General features: G+C 43.7%; 6 protein-coding genes across 6 annotated transcripts; 4 read left to right on the top strand and 2 right to left on the bottom strand.

Moving 5' to 3' along the window:
• Positions 1-1,109: 1,109 nt before the first annotated feature.
• ASPWEDRAFT_36243 (exportin CRM1) lies at positions 1,110-5,686 on the top strand. Its single transcript, XM_040834408.1, has 11 exons — positions 1,110-1,521; positions 1,626-1,655; positions 1,724-1,796; positions 1,866-1,937; positions 1,997-2,709; positions 2,775-3,546; positions 3,595-4,065; positions 4,120-4,349; positions 4,435-4,813; positions 4,877-5,048; positions 5,105-5,686. The coding sequence occupies exons 1-11, from the start codon at positions 1,456-1,458 to the stop codon at positions 5,343-5,345; spliced, it is 3,219 nt and encodes a 1,072-aa protein (XP_040692244.1). The 5' UTR covers positions 1,110-1,455; the 3' UTR covers positions 5,346-5,686.
• A 582-nt stretch (positions 5,687-6,268) lies between these two features.
• On the top strand, positions 6,269-6,855 carry ASPWEDRAFT_94891 (PPP1R11/YPI1 family protein; the record flags this gene model as incomplete). The annotated part of the gene is made up of 2 exons (XM_040839602.1): positions 6,269-6,491; positions 6,563-6,855. Coding segments are annotated over 2 exons (516 nt in total), but the record flags the coding sequence as incomplete, so codon positions are not given.
• A 512-nt stretch (positions 6,856-7,367) lies between these two features.
• On the bottom strand, positions 7,368-9,731 carry ASPWEDRAFT_24492 (shugoshin family protein; the record flags this gene model as incomplete). Its single annotated transcript, XM_040832618.1, has 3 exons — positions 7,368-9,102; positions 9,163-9,604; positions 9,683-9,731. 3 exons carry the CDS (start codon positions 9,729-9,731, stop codon positions 7,368-7,370), a joined length of 2,226 nt encoding a protein of 741 aa, XP_040692246.1.
• A 315-nt stretch (positions 9,732-10,046) lies between these two features.
• ASPWEDRAFT_36247 (DASH complex subunit DAD2) lies at positions 10,047-11,257 on the top strand. Its single transcript, XM_040834409.1, has 3 exons — positions 10,047-10,629; positions 10,722-10,781; positions 10,894-11,257. Exons 1-3 carry the CDS (start codon positions 10,386-10,388, stop codon positions 11,028-11,030), a joined length of 441 nt encoding a protein of 146 aa, XP_040692247.1. The 5' UTR covers positions 10,047-10,385; the 3' UTR covers positions 11,031-11,257.
• A 1,853-nt stretch (positions 11,258-13,110) lies between these two features.
• Positions 13,111-14,283, top strand: ASPWEDRAFT_334202 (uncharacterized protein). The gene has a single exon (XM_040833781.1). It carries the CDS (start codon positions 13,208-13,210, stop codon positions 13,799-13,801), a length of 594 nt encoding a protein of 197 aa, XP_040692248.1. The 5' UTR covers positions 13,111-13,207; the 3' UTR covers positions 13,802-14,283.
• A 1,791-nt stretch (positions 14,284-16,074) lies between these two features.
• ASPWEDRAFT_103177 (cytochrome P450) lies at positions 16,075-17,822 on the bottom strand (the record flags this gene model as incomplete). The annotated part of the gene is made up of 4 exons (XM_040827544.1): positions 16,075-16,379; positions 16,450-16,568; positions 16,633-17,390; positions 17,454-17,822. The coding sequence occupies 4 exons, from the start codon at positions 17,820-17,822 to the stop codon at positions 16,075-16,077; spliced, it is 1,551 nt and encodes a 516-aa protein (XP_040692249.1).
• Positions 17,823-17,933: the final 111 nt, after the last annotated feature.

The raw sequence follows: 17,933 nt of genomic DNA on the forward strand, positions 1-17,933 counted from the left end.
TGCTTGGCAGAACCATTGAAGTCCTTTCCAAGGGGGGTTAAGACTCTAGGACTAACTATGGCATTAGATCGTTCTTTATATAAAAATAATGATTTAATATACTATCAACATAGTGAATCCGGGCAGATTCAATCTAATAATCCTATGTACCTTATGAATAGAGGTAGTACTCAGATAGTTCACTAAACTTTTGTATGGAATGCACCAAATCCTATCATGAAACATTTGGCTGGCTATACAGAGTATGTCTAGCCAGCCTAGAACCTGAATCAGGATTAATAACCACCTGCTTACCTACTAGATAATTTATTTACGCCTGTATCCTTAGCTTACAGTATTCTATCTTATGTTCATTATCTCTATAAATCTGAATCTAATATTCAATGTGTAACTTCCTTATTGTCTAGGATTTAAGTATGAGCCTTTAGCTAATGGTTCACAGACAAGCCAAACGCCTGTGGAGCAAGTGTCTTCAGCTTATTGAGAGTATAGTTCTAGTAAGATTTATAAGACACTGGTAGGGCTACCTACCTACCTACTACTTAGGCTATTCTCTATTATTCCGAGTCTTCATTGCTTATTTGTTTAGTATAGTTAGGCCTTGTCAATCAATTCATTCTCCACTACTAGCAGACAAAAGACCAGACAGGGGTAATAGCAGTGATAGCAGGTAGACAGTTCCCTTATTTAAAGGAGATCCATTCATTTGATGCAGACTACTCCATACAAGATATTTTAGATACTCCGTAAGTGGATACGTTTGAATCTATATCATAATATATTCCGGCTATCTATTATTATTTTGGTCTCAGAGAAACTAATTAACACTATGGGATATGCAAAAATCACCAAGGTCGAAGTAAACCCTACTATAAATGCATAGGTATACTGTTCGTCAATATTGTTGGGGAAAAACGGATTATTATAAGTCGACTAAATAGTGTACCTAACTAACTTAGGACCACAACAATAATCCAGATAGACTACTCCGTACCTACAAAGTACCAGTTAACTACAGTAGTTAAATAGCTTGTGCTGACTAAGCCGAAATCGGCTGCCTGGGGATACATCACACCGACCCGATATGCCAAAGAGTTTCATCAACTTGAGAAACGCGCTGTTCTTCACCGCCAGTGCATCACTGTATTATCCCAGACTTGGTACTACTTCACTTCAAGTTGCAGCCACTCATACCCACTCCTTATTGAAAATCGGTGTCACCACCAAATAATTCGCTCCTCAGAGCTCACATACAGCCGAACCCCTCCAAAGAGACAACCCCACTAAACATTCTGCGGGCCCGTTTACCTTTTACTTCTCTAAATACCTGCAGTCTTCCTTCGATTTTTTTTTTTTTTCTTTTTGAATCTCTCTGTTGCTCTTTCCCTCTAGACTCCGAAGGTGCACTGAAGGTCAAATTGTGCAAAGGGCGATATCGCCAGCCTTTGGAGCGGGATGTCGGTTTCCATACAAGAGTTGGACAATACTGTCCGAGCCCTCTATGAAGGCAAAGGGGATCTGGTAAGGCGTGACCCATTATTATTATTATTATTATTTCTTTTCCCCTCTCCATTTCCGCGCCACTGTCCCTTTTCAACTGCTAATCGTCGGTTTCAAATGTCTAGCAAAAACAAGCCCAACAGACCTTAACAGAAGTGAGTATATATAAGCTTGTCGGTAGTCTCTTGGGGAACATATCTAACCAAATTTCTCCGATCATTAGTTTAAACAAAACCCTGATGCTTGGTTAATTGTGGGAAATATTCTCCAAGAGTCATCGTATCCACAGACTAAATGTGAGGTTCCCTCGTTCTCTTATGGCACCAGCCGCAGAACTTACAAAAATATCATACTGACGCTCGTAGACCTTGCACTTCAAGTTTTAGATGATGTGATCATGACCCGGTGGAAGGTTTTGCCCAGAGAGCAGTGTCTAGGTAGTTATTTTCACCGCCGCAGCTGATTTCAATATCAATTGGGCCCTAACTATTCCCAGGTATTCGAAACTTCATCGTCAACTTCATTATCGAAAACTCCAAATCAGAGGAGGAGCTCAGGAGCGAACGCGCTTTTTTGAACAAACTCAATTTGGTTCTCATTTCGATTCTGAAGCAAGAATGGCCGCATAACTGGCCAACCTTTATCAACGAAATTATTTCGTCTTGCCACACCAGTCTTTCTATCTGCGAGAACAATATGGCGATTCTCCGCCTGCTTTCAGAGGAAGTGTTTGACTTTTCTCAGGACCAAATGACCTCTGTAAAAGCCAGAAATCTCAAGACATCGATGACACAGGAGTTTTCGTCTATTTTCCAACTTTGCTCTGAAGTTCTCAGCACCGCAAACCAACCTAGTCTAGTCAAAGCAACCCTGGAAACTCTCCTTCGATTTTTGAACTGGATTCCCCTGGGTTACATATTCGAAACGCCCATTATCAATACCCTTTTAACGAGGTTTTTGGACATCCCGGATTTTCGAAATGTGACCCTTAAGTGTCTTACGGAAATCGGTGGTCTGCAGATTGGAAGCCCTTACAATTACGATGAAAGATTGGTCCATATGTTTACCGAAACTCTTACTACAGTCTCGAAGACCATTCCGTTGTCAATGGACTTGAAACAAACCTACGCGAAGAGCAACTCTAGAGACCAGGAATTTGTTCTCAATCTGGCACTCTTCCTTTGCAGCTTTTTCAGTGCACACCTTGACGTATGCTCCAAATACCCGGAACCCCCCCCCCCCACCAAAATTGATGACACTGACAATTTTACTAGCTTATCGAAAAATTGCCCAACCGAGATTATCTTACGCACGCACACTTTTACCTCATCCGTATCAGTCAGATTGATGACAGGGAAGTTTTCAAAATTTGCCTAGAATACTGGACGAGGCTTGTGCAGGAGCTCTACGAAGAGATGCAGCAACTTCCAATCACTGACATTAACCCCTTGGTAAGCATGGGTGTTAGTGGTCTGTCAAACGGCGGTGCCCCGCACCCTAGTACTCTGGCCAACTATCCACTTCGCAAACATAAATATGAAGAGGTGCTGTCAAGCTTGCGTACGGTCATGATCGAAAAGATGGTGCGGCCGGAAGAAGTGCTGATTGTCGAGAACGACGAGGGTGAAATCGTTCGTGAGTTCGTCAAGGAAAGTGATACGATTCAGCTATACAAGACCATCAGAGAGTGCTTGGTTTACCTTACGCACCTCGACGTTGTTGATACAGAAAACATTATGATTGAGAAGTTGGCTAAGCAAGTCGATGGAACTGAATGGTCTTGGGTGAATTGTAATACACTTTGCTGGGCCATTGGGTCCATCTCTGGGGCCATGAACGAAGAGACTGAAAAGCGTTTTCTTGTCACCGTCATCAAGGACCTTCTCGGTCTCACTGAAATGAAACGCGGAAAAGACAACAAAGCCGTTGTTGCCAGTAACATCATGTATATTGTGGGGCAGTATCCTCGTTTCTTGAAGGCACATTGGAAGTTCTTGAAGACAGTTGTCAACAAGCTGTTTGAGTTCATGCACGAGACACACGAAGGTCTGTTATGTACCTTGTATCCGATATTCTTTGTCTAACCTACAACAGGTGTCCAGGATATGGCATGTGATACATTTATAAAGATCGCCAACAAGTGCAGGCGCCATTTTGTCGCCCTCCAACCCGGTGAAAATGAGCCTTTTATCGAAGAAATTGTTCGCAACATGAGGAAAATCACCTGTGACCTTTCGCCACAGCAAGTTCATACCTTCTACGAGGCATGCGGTTATATGATTTCAGCGCAGGGCCAAAAGGGTCTCCAGGATCGGTTGATTGAAAACTTGATGTCACTACCAAATTCGGCTTGGGATGCCATTATCGCTCAAGCCAACCAGGACCCATCAATTCTTCAGGATGGAGAAACGATTAAGATCATTGGAAACATCATGAAAACGAATGTGGCAGCATGCTCTTCAATTGGAACTTACTTTTATTCTCAAATAGGCCGCATCTATCATGACATGTTGAACATGTTCCGGGCCTCCAGTCAACTTATTAGTGACGCTGTTGGACATGACGGTAAGTCATTTCCCTAATAATTTAGCCTTTTAATTATTTTCTAATTCGCTCTAGGCAACATCGCGACAAAGACTCCCAAAGTTCGAGGACTTAGGACAATCAAAAAGGAAATTCTCAAACTCATCGACACTTACGTACAGAAAGCCGACGATTTAGAGATGGTCAGCGCAAACATGGTCCCAGCGCTGCTTGAAGCGGTTCTGGTGGACTATAGTCGAAATGTCCCTGATGCGCGAGAAGCAGAGGTCTTGAACGTCATGACAACGATTATACATAAGTTACACGTATGTTTTCTTTCCCTTGACGAAAATTGGCTTTACAGGATTAACCCCATATTCTGAGTCCACACTAACCTTTTATTTGGACCAGAACTTGATGGAGGACAAGATACCACTTATTATGGAAAGCGTCTTCGAATGTACGCTGGAAATGATCAACAAAGACTTCCATGAATACCCGGAACACCGCGTTCAATTCTTCAAATTACTTCAGGCGATCAATCTATACTGCTTCCCTGCCCTACTTAAACTTGATGCGTCACAATTCAAGTTTGTGATTGACTCATGCATGTGGGCCAGTAAACATGACAATCGCGAAGTTGAAAATACAGGGCTCACAATGTGTCTGGAACTCATGAACAATATGGCTGAGACTGATGCCCAGACATCAAGTATTTTCTTCCGTCAATTTTATATCGCAATTCTCCAAGATGTGTTCTTTGTTCTCACTGATAGTGACCACAAAGCTGGTATGATACACCCGCATCCCCCCTTTCCATTAAGAAAGAATAATTCTCATTTCAACTCTACAGGATTCAAATCACAAGCTATGCTCTTGTCACGCATGTTTTACTTTGTCGAATCTGGCAAAGTGCAGGACCCCATTTACGCCCCCGAACAAGCACCTCTGGGTACATCTAATAAGGAATTCCTGCAAGAGTATGTCGCCAACCTTTTGCAGAACGCCTTTAAAAATCTTCAGGAGTAAGTCATTCCCTGTGCAAATGTATGGACCTGTCAAGTTGCTAAATATGTTTCAGAATCCAAATCAAGCAATTTGTCATCGGGCTGTTTATGTTCAATGATGACTTTAATAAGTTTAAGACCCACTTGCGAGACTTCCTAATTTCATTGAAGGAATTTGCTGGCGACAACGCAGAGCTTTATGCGGAGGAAAGAGAGCAAGCTTTGCGGGATTCTAAAGCCGCCGAAAGAGATCGCGCAATGAGGGTAGGAGGTTTGTTGAAGCCATCAGAAATGGACCAGGAGGATGAGCTATGACTTGAAAAAGAAGTTCGCAGCGAATTCGCGATCCGCTCATCAACTGGGACTGAGTATACAGGGAAGTCCAACTTCCCTGCGGGGAACGACTCCTTTGATGGCTGGTCCCTTTATGGGCTGTGACGTGAATCGAACTGCCCAAATGTCAGTCATCATCTCATAGGTGTATTTTTTTGAACCTTGAGTAGCGTCCGTCTATTTTCCCTACTTAGTTCCTCTTTTTTGGCCGGACATCCTTTCACTTTCAGTCTTGGAATTCCCTGTGTCCAGTGGCTCATTTTCTTTTATTGGCCTTTTTTTAATTATTATTACATAGCTGTTCAATGATCGCTTGTCGGGTGGCTCAACAACACAAGCAAGTTGCAACACACATAGTAAATACTTCACTCCCCCCCGCGCCACCCTCTCCTCCGTCTTTTCTGCCCCGCAGCCATCACTATTTTGCTGATTTTATGTTCTAGGTGTCTATGAACCATGGCAAAGACTCACTAAAAAATAGATCGATACTGCGAACCGCAGATGATTTCTTGTGTATATAGACTTATTTTATTTATTATTATTTTTTCAAGCCCATTCAATTCACCAAAGTTGCGAAGAACTTCACACTTCGTAGATGATGATATTTGATACAACTAAAGCCACCAAAAATACTAGTAGATAGACTTAGCGATATCGACTGTCTTTGTGGACCTAGATATCGACGCAGAAATATGATACAACTAGATGAAGTAGCTGGCCAAGGCAAAACCAATGATGATCATGATATCAATGAGGGCGGTGTGGGATTTGTTTCGCAATTTGACCATCATTGGAATCCAGTAACTGTCCTAAGCTAAAAAAGCCATGCAGATCTCCCTGATCTATACCTGATTTACACCTTAGTCTTACATACTGAATTATAAAGTCGTGCATGTTTCGCGATGTCTCGACAAACGCTACAGAGCGCAGCGCCTAGCTCTCAAATTCAATCCACAACTGATGCCGAAGATCCATCGTCTAATGTCCGTGTTTCGGGCACACTTCGATTGAGGGGCGAAGATGTTCCCGACACAACAGAAAACAACCAAGATAGAGCTTCAAACCGTCGCATAAGGTGGAGCGAGGATGTTGTTGACAATGAAGGCATGGGCAAGAAGAGTTCTAAAGGTGAGGAGTTTGTCTTCCCCGCTACCATGAACTGCAGAGGTTGATGGCTGATACGCTTCATTGATCGCCAGTCTGCTGTATTTACCACAAATCCCGGCCTGTAGGCGAGAGCAGTTCTGAATCAGAATCCTCCAGCTCCAGCTCATCGGATTCGGATAGTGACAGTGAATCCCATAATCATGCGAGGAGGGTGAGCGCTTCACACAGTATCCAGGGTCGAAGCGGAAGCCCTGGGGAGAACCCACCTAGTCAGTTTCTAGGACGAGGGCGGGGGGCCTGCTGTTCCCAACACCAGGACAGGAAAAGTAAGCGGAGAAAGCCAAGTCCAAATGCATATGAGAAGATGCCAAAGCCTTCAAAGGGATTGTCACGAAAGCAAGACTCATAGGCTTGGTTCGATATCAAAACGAACATCGACAACGAAAGGGAGAGAGAAATGGAGCATCGCAGTGCATCTGGCTTACCTAGTATAAGCACTAGCGAGACTAGGATTGCGGCGAAACAAATGTTCGGTGGACTGCATCATTGCCCTTTCGTGTACTGTCTACAGCAGTGACGCATGATGCTTATCTCAAATAAACTAACCATGAAAAACACGCGACATATATCGTGGGACCACCAACCTGGAAATATCTGCCAGAATACATTTGCTTAAACTTTACAAGATATTATGAATCAGTCTGTTGTCTATACGTGATTTTGTGAAGTGTGATGAAGATCATTGTTAAAATAATGCCAGCACGGAAAGGGGTATCTGCTCCATAATTTAACCAGATCCAATGGGGAATCAATGTAAATACAGAATGTTTCGCTAAAGAACAAAACGCAAGCCATGAGCTGAAGTGAAAATGGGTTTCACACCCTCGAATGTTGCGCTTATAACACCATACTTCTTCTCCGGGCAGCAACTCGCTGTCCCCGTCGAACTTGCCTACTATCAATCGCCAAAGATTGCCGTGAATCCTCCTCTTCCTGCTCTTCACATGAATCATGTGTGTCTTCTAGCTTGGTGGATCCATGGACAGGCTTGGAGGACGCCGAGGACCCGGAATGGGCCTTCGCCAGGACGGGATAGGCTCCAATGTCAAGTTCTCCATCGTTTTGCAGCGGAGTCTCTTTCCCCAAATGTCTGGGGTTGGAGGAGTGCCGCCGAGACTGCCTTGACGCTGTCTTTTTTGTTTTCGCAGTGAGCTCTTGGGAAACTGCAGACTGAAGATCTCGCCTGGCACCGGCGCTTTCATTTTCAAGGCCAGTGACATTATTGCTATCTGCCTCATATCCATGACTGGGAACATCATCATGTTGTCCGGAGATGAATGTCTTGGTCTCTGCCACTGATTGTGCTGAGGCTTGATCATTGAAAGTATCACCTTTGTTCGCTGGCAATGTCTTGCGCTTCCTTTGAGAAACCATATCCATTGGCTGTTTCGAAGAGTTTTCCAGAACTTCCTTGCTAATACGGCCAGAATCACTATCTGTTACATCTGAAACACGAGAGCTTTTTATGCTGACCAACCCGTTTTTAACTTTTTCGTTCTCGTCGCACGAATTCGCTTGAAGTACCTGGGAGCTGGAAGATCTTCGGGAACCCCCATACCCAACCGCATCTATCAGCTCTTTTGTAGGCCGTCGCATCTTGTCTCTGAGGTTTGGTTCGGCGTAGCTCACAACAGCCCTTTGGCGTCGTGTTACTCGGGATGGGGCATTCAACATGTCAGGTGTTCGTCCGGGATCATCCTGCTGGAATAAATGCATTTCTGGTGACGGTGGGTTTGTCATATCTGGTTCACTTTGCTCAATCACATGCCCTGGGCCTTCATTTTCTTGCTCAATTCCACTATCAAAATAGCAGGTAGGGGCGTGGTCCGGTCCATTTGGTTCTGTTTTTGCCTTGTCTTCCTGGAATCTTAGAAATGACTTTTTGTTTTCATCTCCCTGAGCTTCGAGCATGTGTAGGGCATTTGTATCATGTCCCTGGGACATCAAAGCACGGAACTTCTTGGGAGAAGACATGTTTATATTCGTGCTCTCTGTTTCCGCAGTTAGTCGGGCTAAGCCAGGTTTCGGGGTATAGCAGCTTTCCATACTTGGCTCAAACACTTTACGCTTAGATGATAGGCGATTTCTTGGTCCTCTTTTTACCTCTACTTGTCTCTTCACTGGTGAAATATCCTCGCGCATCGACACAAACTTTTCATCCGGATTCGGTGAGACTATACTGGGTCGACTAAATTGAAAATCATCGTCTCCAGTCGCAATGGATGCAAGTTGGTCATCCTCTGAAATGAACTTGCGTTTTGACCCAGACTTCAGAGGACGTTTCGAATCGTTGTGTGCGATTGGATACTCGGCGTTCATGTCGGGAATACCCTCAGCCCTTGCAGAAAGACTGGACTTTTTCTTCTTCCTTGTCTCGAGGGTGGGAGGTAACAGAGGAACACCGTCCTCAGAATCTGCAACGATTGTTTGCATCTCAGTCGTATTTTCACATTGTTTTGAACCATGGTTGTCATCTTCGAAACTCAATTGAAGAACTGGTACTTCATCTTCCATTCCCGGTGACACTGGATCGTCGAGGCTGTCATTGAGTAGATCTTGCAATTCCTGGGGTCTATTAAATTTCAGTTACAGTCACCCAAAAGTATCACGCACACCAATATTTGGCACTTACTCCAGAGTCCTTCTTGGATAACACTTGTCTTCGAGTATGACTGGGAGTCTTCCGTCTTCTGGTACAAAGCTGTAATCGAAACCTGTCGCTCTGCGTCTGATATCCAGATTTGATAGCCTTGAAGACCCCGGGCCTGTCGACTCTGTTCTATCATCGTTTAGTTTTCCGGATTTCCGTGGTAGCGTACCCAAGTCCGTCACCAGGTTACCCAGCTCCGTCAACTTGCTTTCTAATTTTGCCTTGAGATCATAAACTCCTTCATGGAGCATCTTAGCCGCCTCAAATCTTGCTATATCTTGGCTCAAGGTTATAACCTGCTCTCGTAAAGAGACATTTTCAGATAGGAGGTGGGAAACTTCCGACTCGAGGCCGCGAATGCGGAGCGACTGTATCGAATTTACTCGAGCTATTTCGCGATTCTGCCGCACAAATCGCCGCTTCACTAAACTAGGATGTCAATGAAGTTCGTTTAAGCATGGGAAAACTTTGGGAACGAGAAAAGAGCTATTTTGCTACTTACGAGAATCAATAGACTCAGAAGGTGCTGTTGATTCATTCAGTCGAGCCATGCTGCCAAAGGCTGATGATGCCGGGCGAGCTGCTTGCCTTTTGCCCCTTGGCTATTGTGAAAAGTTTAGCCTGGTTATTTTCAATGACACGGCACAGTGTATTAGTAGCCGGTATTTGTTTGTGGTGTTGGGTTGTTGTTGACTGTTTGAGAGGTTGGGCTCTTGGATTCTGTGAAGATAAACATAATGAGGTCGGGATAGTAGTTACCCATGTTGATGTTTACCCGGATATGGGTTAGTGTGGGCACCCGCCGCCAGTTTTGTTTGGGAAAGCGCGAATCGGGCCTGGCGGCGAATGCTCAAACCTGCCAATGGGCAAGACATGATGTTAACATCTATCCAATGCATATCTATATACTACATTAATACCATTATCAACCTTAGAGCTACATGATACTTTGAGAATATTTGCTTTTCTTTCTCGAGCCTTCTTTAGCTCCCTGGCTAGATTACCTATCTTGAAACCTTTATCTGCTCTCGTCTAAGAAAATAATTTCGAGGTCCCTCCCCTCCCCTCCTCCCGCCATTTAAAAGCACCTGTTCAACCGAGACCCGAACGCTTTTCTACATTTTCCAATTGAAGAGTAACTGGACTCCCAGGTTGCAGTAGGAAAATATTTGGAATTGTATTTTCCCACGAGTGATTAAACCGCCATGGCCTATACTTCTCGGCCAACCACAATGCTGCCTCCAGGAACCTCGGCGGCGACATCTCTCCGGCAGCCAAGTAACCACCATGCAATCTCGCAACAGCAGTCATCAGCTTTGGCAACGCGCATTGCATCAAAAAAGGCCGAGCTGGATAACTTAAAACAACTTTGTGAACTGAGTGGTGCGCTTGCGATGCAGGTGCAAGCCCTGGAGAGTAAGTTGGGAACACTCAAGGATGGCACAGAAGGTTCGTCATTGTGGTCCCCGCAATGTCACTAATCCCGACAAAGTAAATAAAGAAGTATTTCATTTGCTTATTTGCTTTCTTCTGAATACTAGCTGTTGCTTGCGTTCTCTCAAATTGGGGCAATGTCTTGCGGGCTATAAGTATGGCTTCAAGTAAGTCTACCCTCGTGCCTCAACGTCGCTCTAGGGCATAATCCAAATAATTTACTTTTTCCCTCTTCTTTTTTTTTTTTTTTTTTTTTTTTGCTAATATATCTTTCTTTAGCTAAAGCTGTGGGTGTAACAGGACCGAGAAACCAAAGATCAAATTCTGGAGACAAGGATGGTGTGTCAATTGAGCATCACCTTCCCGCAACACTTGTCCGGATACCTGCAGAACAACAAGAGAAATCAAGTGAATAATAAATAGCAGTGCTATTATATTTTTGTACTGTTCTTTTATCTTTAGTAGGCTTGCTTTCTCTATTAACTTACTACTATCTTTTATATGGTTTTAACCACCATTTCTATGGATAATGTAACAAGAGATACAATCCAGTGGTGACTGGAACTTCTATCAGCTTGGGTGATACCAATTTTATGATCTAGTCTTGATGGTATCAATGATTCTGCTCTAGTCAGCATGCTGGACCTTATTTGATCCAATTGATCAAGGTCAAAACCAAGAGTTTGGACCTAATGATATTATTGGAATTCCCTTGTCTCTAAACCACGAGCATCAGCCTATAGCACAATAACGGTTGGCAGAAGATTCGAGTATCACCACATTTAAAGGAAGCTTACTATTCATGTAAGTTCTATTATAGAAGTTCATGCATACGCTGTCTACGATAAGCCCTAGCACTACCTATCTATAAACAGAATGATATCTATTAGATTCGTAACATTTCTCATTTGAGTTGCATCTACTATCTTTTTGATGAGGCAATGGAATATATACTGGTGCTGATAGGGTAAGGGTGCAGTTTGAACTTTGACTTACTGCTGGGATGCAATATCTTATAGGTTATAGTAGATAGTGTGACACATGGCTTATTTTATGTGGTTCATGTTAAAATAGAACATTTTGTTGAGAGTAAAACACAGTTTTCCCAAAACCAGACTTTAGGCTGGATTGACAGCATTAACTACCCTACCTAGTAGCTGATAGGGCTTACCCGTTAACAGTATAGGAAGGGTGACAGTTATACTATAATTATATAGTACATACAATTGAGAGAACCAGTAATAAAACAGTGTAGAATAATATGATTCAGTGTTTTGTAGGTATATATATATGAAACATTAGCTGGAAACAAGCCCTAGGTATGAATGGTTATGAATATGTTTAATATGCTGGGGCGGAGGGGGGAAAGGGGGGTGGGTACAGAGTAGTACAGAGTAGTACCTAGGGTGTTGATAAGGCAGTTAAAGAATCCTACCTTAATAAGCCTATAGCTAGGGATAACTATGTAGTAGAGTTTTAAGTCATTACTGTCTCAAATACATCATGGTGGTCCCATGCCCCATTAATGCTTTTGGTTTGAATGCTGTGGATTTCGAAGGATTGGCATAGGTTGTTAGATTTATTGTAATAATGACTGGGTTATTCAACAAATACCAATAGTCAGCATGTGTATAATATCGTGCCTTTCTACAATTCCTTGGAAGTTCTGCTCAAAAGTCTTGCCTTTCTAACAATTAGAAGTTGGCCTGGTTTTCCACACAATTAGCGGTGCATTTGCCTTGACAGTGTTTGAAGCATTGCGAGAGAATACGTAGATTATAGATAGAAACCAACTGGAGTCTTTATTCACAGGAACATTGTACTCTCTATTTGATCCCCAACTGCCGGTCTTGTTACACTTCCCCAAAAGGGCGTCTCTAAGGTAAGTAGCTTTGGTGTAAAGAATAACCAACTGCCCGTGCGCCCATCGGCGCCCAGAACTGGAGGCGGGGAAACAAGGTTTGAAACCGATAGCAATTAAAGGGCGCAGCAGGCACTTGAAGCTGAAAGGGTTTCAGAGCCAATCAATATGGCTTGAGACAGACCCGTGCTCAATTCAAAGATTGGCCTCTAGCCCCCCTTGGGAATGATGCATACTCCTTTACTCCACAGTTTTTTTTTTTTTTTTTTTTTTTTATTCTTGGGTTGTTACCTTTTACTAGTAGTGCCCACACAATGCATATAGAGTATGGAGTATGGTAGGGGATAATTTATAATAGGTATCCTGTATGGGATATCTTCCTTATCATAACCACCATGGCCTTGTCTACTCCGTACTCCATGCAGAAGAAGGGGAAAATAAAATAGATTGTCTTATATCATCCCCCTTTAAAAATAAAATTTCCTCCTCTCCCTTGGTTCTTTTCTTGTCCAACCGCCGGAGCCACAGGGTTAATTAATTCTTCAATTCTTCACAGTATCTCTTCTCCACCAGTCTAATGTGGTCTGACTTCGAATTCACTGTCGCCTTGTCCTCTCTGACTTCCACTGATACTACACCAACACTACTATCTCAAACAAACTATCTATTATATCTCCATGTTTGCTCTAGGTCCAGGTTTGATTGACTTCAGACTTTCCTCCCCTTATCATTATGTGCTTGAGATTGCAACCTGTCTGTAATTTATCAAATAGGAGGCAAATAAAAGTGGGGATATGCTTTTCTTCGTTGTCTTTTTTTTTTTGTCACGCCGTCACCCTTAAAAAAATTGATACCCATTACAATGATCATATTACTGTGGCAAAGAATGATAAAGATAATAACCTTATCATGATAGACCCTGATGTATTATGGAGTAGAGAGAGAAGGATTATTTTTTCTCCCAAACTTAGACTTTTCTTTATCCAAAGGGGCCACCGGGTGTGCATCACCCGCTTGTCCCCACAATCCAATCGAGGTTGCGTGACAGTCCGGGTAGAGAGGGGATGGATCATGGATGCCTGGGCATTACTATGTATTTCTTATTACTCCATATTATTATTATTAGGTATTATTACCTTGTCATTTTGGCCTGTGGAATTCCCTAGGTGGCAGGCAGTTGACTCGACCAGCGCACAAACCCCCCACTTCTTATGCAGCCAAACTGCAGTCCGCCCCACCTGGAATCATCTGTATTTCCATCGCCTCCCACGCCTCAATAACGCCATCCGCCCACCAACCTTGGAGAACATGACCGCTAAAGTTTGAATCCAGGGGCTACGCGTCCTCTAAGAGGTCCAAATCCCTCGTCTTGAAGTCTCAAGGTATCGTACTAAACCTGGTAGGCTACTTACTTTAGCCGTTGGAAGCAGCCTATCTTGTGTCTTGTTCCCCCTCCAATCTTCCCCACTAGCCTGACTACGAAGGTACCACTCCTACCTGGTAGGTACTTACAGACATACAGACATACACAGCAATGCACACTAGTTAGTAGGACAGCACCTTAGGAGCAAGACAGGTCGCTAATCGGCTAGGTAATACCTCATAGTACGGAGTAATAATAAGGTAATAATATTATTTTAGTTACTGGGTCCATCTCTGTAGGTACCGAAGGTATGTACAATTAATTAATACCTAGTGACTTGTAGCACTCTCTTCTCTCCAGCTCTCTTTCTCTCTCGACTTCATTCTTATAACTCGGATCAGACTATCCTCCCTTCCTCATCATTCTTCTCTTCTTTCTCGGTCTTTCTTTTTCTCTTCGCTTGTGCCCCCCCCCCCCAAAATCTCACATCCCCAGTCTCGTCTCTGAATTTTTACTGAGCACACCTTCTGGCGTGACACCACTGACGCCTGACCAAATAAGCAAGAATGAGCATCAAGTGGGGATTATGAGGTGATCACTTGCTTCTTCTCCTACCTACCTTCATTGCGAAATATATTTTTCTTTCGTATTATTCATCTTTCGACGAACGGTCTACTTTTATATTATTTTTCGATTTCCTCTTGTCTACTTCTACTCCGACTTTAGACCTACCTTGCTTGACCTTGGCATGCTCCTTTTATCTACTAGTATAGTTGGTTTGGGGTTCCGATAACAACCATCTTCTCTTGACGAGCATCGCTTCATTCTTGTTATTTATAAACTAATTACTGTCAACACTATCGTCCTTTTTATACCTTTTCAACTCGAATAGCTTAACCCAGTTGCCTGAAATCAAGCTCTACGAACATGGCAACAGAATGGTCGCTAGACTTCTGTCTAGTCTGTGATCGGCAAACCCTGGGTGGTCCATACTGCTCCCAGTCTTGCAGGCTGGCAGAACTTGACCTTGGCTCTTCATCCGAGGCTACGATATCTACTTCACGTCAATTTCCGAGGGACTGTCCAAGAACAGTTCGGGCGACACCAGCAAGAGACGTTGCACCGACCAACTCGAATTCACTTCCTCAAACCACATCGAGGGTTTTATCCCCTTCATCATCACAGACCTCCCTCTCTTCGCTCAAAAGCAACTCCTCACAGAACTCCACTATTCCGGACCGATATCAGAATGAATTACGTGACTATGCAAGTTGCTTTGACCACGTTCGTGACTTGAAAAGACGATTAACGTTGTCATGACAACTATAATGCGCCATTAACACATTTGTCTGTTTCGACTTGCAGAGCCTTCGCCAGCTCCGTCTTGAAAGCTGAGTTGGACGAAAGCGGCTTGGGTGCTCGATCCTCTTCTCATTCTGGCATACCTATTGCCAGACTATCATGATCATTGTAATCATCATCATACGTCGGTGCACCGAAGACACTTTATTTGCACAGCGAAAAAAAGTATATACCCCCCTTTCTCCTTGACTTTCTTTTCCCCCTTTTCAATTGCAATTCCGAGCCTTCTTGGATATCACTTCACTCTTATAATGGGCCCACGTCGACATGAACCACACTACAGAAGAAAAGAAAGAAAGTGAGAAAAATATACATATATTATTTTGAATAATGGAAAATTCACTTTGATCCACGATGCATCTCTTTCTTTTTGTCCTCTACATTTATCGAAACTGCTGGCGTTCATTAAGCTTATCAAACCTATTTCACTGATGTCAGAACATGTACTTAAAAGGATTGTGTTATTATTACGATTGGGCAAGAAACCATGTTAGGTAGCATGTATTGTAGGTTAATACGTTCAACATGTGCCTATTGGTTATGGGGTGTATGGGACTGACTATGACCTCTCCATGACTTGCTGTAACTAATTTTATCATTTCACTTGGGCATTTCTACCAAATGCTTTGAGTCTTTGATCTAAAAGTGTAAGAAGCTGAATACACAAAGATCACACCTGCGTAACCATTGGACTCGAGGCGCTGGCCTTGAGCTCCAGTTGGGCAGGTGCATACTTATATTGAATTGATATATACATAGCTGGCATCATCTATATTACCATCTTGCATCATCCGTGTTAGTTAAAAAGTGGCAAATGTAAAGAAAGGAAACCAACAAAAAAATATCAGAGTAGTCTTGTTGGAAACAGGTAAGGCTAAGCCAAGACCTTTTCAAGCTCTTTTGCATCCCTGGGCACAAATCGAGCTTTATATTTCTTGGGAATCGCCACCAGGCTGGTGGGGTCGGAATTGCCCTTGACAGGATGCCAGTCAGCGTCGTCGTGCGGCTCGATGTGAAAGCTGTTTAGGGTCCGCATGAAGACCAGGTACAGTTCCCTGTTGGCGAGTAAGGAGCCTGCGCACATCCGATATCCCATTCCGTACGTGAACATAGGTGCGTCCGGCTGCTCAAACCATCTCTCCGGTCTAAATTCTTCTGGGTCGGTCCAGACTTCGGGGTCTACACAGTGGACGAGAAATTTGTTAGCTCAAGTTCACAAGCATCATGAGCTGGGTCAGGAGAGACTAACCCATATTGCAGGCCCAAGAATTCAAAAAGAAAACAGTTCCCTTTGGTATCACAATTCCATTATAAGAAATGTCTCTGATTGAGGTCCGGGGGAGTGCAAGACGGAGAACAGTATAGAATCTACATAAGAACTGTTAACTTCAACAATCCAATTTGTTAGAGGTAAAGTGATGTTGGTTCATACCGTAGGCACTCCTTCACCAACGCGGCAACATATGCGCACTTTTGGTCATCGCCAGCATCGCACATTGGCTGGCCTTTACCGTATATCTCTTGAATTGCTCTCGCGGCCTTGTTCTGGATATCTGGGCGTCGAGAAAGAAGGCAAATACTCCAGGCCACGAGGGTAGTGACAGTGTCAAGTCCGCCAGAAAGCATGGTCAAGCTGATAGAAATGAGCTCCTCAGAGTTGAGTCGGGCTTCCTTATCGAGAATGACATTTGCTTGGATACAGGGCTCATGGATTCCCTTTTCCATTCGCTCGTTCAAGTCACGGTTAAGGCCGTTTAGATATCGATCACGGCGGTCTCTCATCTCTTTGGCCTTCTGTGAATTCAAACTGAATGGATTAAGGCGTAGGAGAGGAATGTAGTCTTGCAGGTTTCCCGTGGTACTTCTGAACTTACTGATCTCTTCCTCGACATGTGTGATCTCTTCGAACAGGGTCTCCTCTTGCGACGCAACACGAACGCCCCAGTTGAGCGTCAAGGCCAAACTCAAACTGAGTCGTTGGATCATCGCCATTGGATCCACGGATGTCTTCCCGCCATTTCCATATTTGAAAAGCTCTGCGACAAATGCCTTGGATTCAACATCCAGGTGAGAGACATACGATTCCACCGATGGCCGGTTGAGAGCCGATGCAGCACCCTTTCTGCGTCGCTTCAAAGATTCGCTGTAGGGTGAAGTTCCAATAGTTGTACCAGCCGTGTTAGATACGATCTTTGGTGTATATAGTCAGCTTTTTCTGGATGAAAGCCTCATAGGACGTTGACTTGTGCTTACCTTGTGAAACGTATAGAACTCGGGCCTTGAGCTTAGGGCTTGGGCATTATGCCCGAAAAGGACTTTGGCGGACGCTGCTGAGTTCACGATGACAATTGGGATATTTCCAAGCTGGATTTGATAAACGGGGCCGTAAGTCTTCGACCACAGGCGGTATTGCTCAGCAGCATTTTTGCGGATCTGTGCTAGATTTCCGATCAATGGCATACCACGAGGCCCTTTCATCCCCTTAACACGGACAGATGAGCGAATGAATTCATTCAGTATGACATATAGAATTGGGACAAGGGCAGTCACCACTCCCAAGGAGCGCAAGGGAGATTGGACAACATGGAGCTGCAAAAAGAACAGAGCAGCCGCTATTGCCATGGCGTCTTTTTACCTCTTTCCCTTTTTCCTGTGGCGATTTTTTTTTAATTTGGTTATTGGTGAGTTGAGGATGAAAGAAGACTGCCAGATATTTAGACTCCATACCCATTC

This window comes from Aspergillus wentii, assembly GCF_001890725.1.
Source record: "Aspergillus wentii DTO 134E9 unplaced genomic scaffold ASPWEscaffold_2, whole genome shotgun sequence".
In the NCBI taxonomy this organism is placed as follows: Eukaryota; Fungi; Ascomycota; class Eurotiomycetes; order Eurotiales; family Aspergillaceae; genus Aspergillus; species Aspergillus wentii.

Excerpts from the sequence above, each read along its gene's own strand:
- ASPWEDRAFT_36243 (XM_040834408.1), top strand. The coding sequence starts at position 1,456 with ATGTCGGTTTCCATACAAGAGTTGGACAATACTGTCCGAGCCCTCTAT. Across the intron at positions 1,797-1,865 it reads ATCGTATCCACAGACTAAAT|ACCTTGCACTTCAAGTTTTA; the intron begins GTGAGGTTCCCT and ends TGACGCTCGTAG. Across the intron at positions 2,710-2,774 it reads TTTTCAGTGCACACCTTGAC|CTTATCGAAAAATTGCCCAA; the intron begins GTATGCTCCAAA and ends CAATTTTACTAG.
- ASPWEDRAFT_36247 (XM_040834409.1), top strand. The coding sequence starts at position 10,386 with ATGGCCTATACTTCTCGGCCAACCACAATGCTGCCTCCAGGAACCTCG. Across the intron at positions 10,630-10,721 it reads ACTCAAGGATGGCACAGAAG|CTGTTGCTTGCGTTCTCTCA; the intron begins GTTCGTCATTGT and ends TCTGAATACTAG. Across the intron at positions 10,782-10,893 it reads GGCTATAAGTATGGCTTCAA|CTAAAGCTGTGGGTGTAACA; the intron begins GTAAGTCTACCC and ends ATCTTTCTTTAG.
- ASPWEDRAFT_334202 (XM_040833781.1), top strand. The coding sequence starts at position 13,208 with ATGTGCTTGAGATTGCAACCTGTCTGTAATTTATCAAATAGGAGGCAA.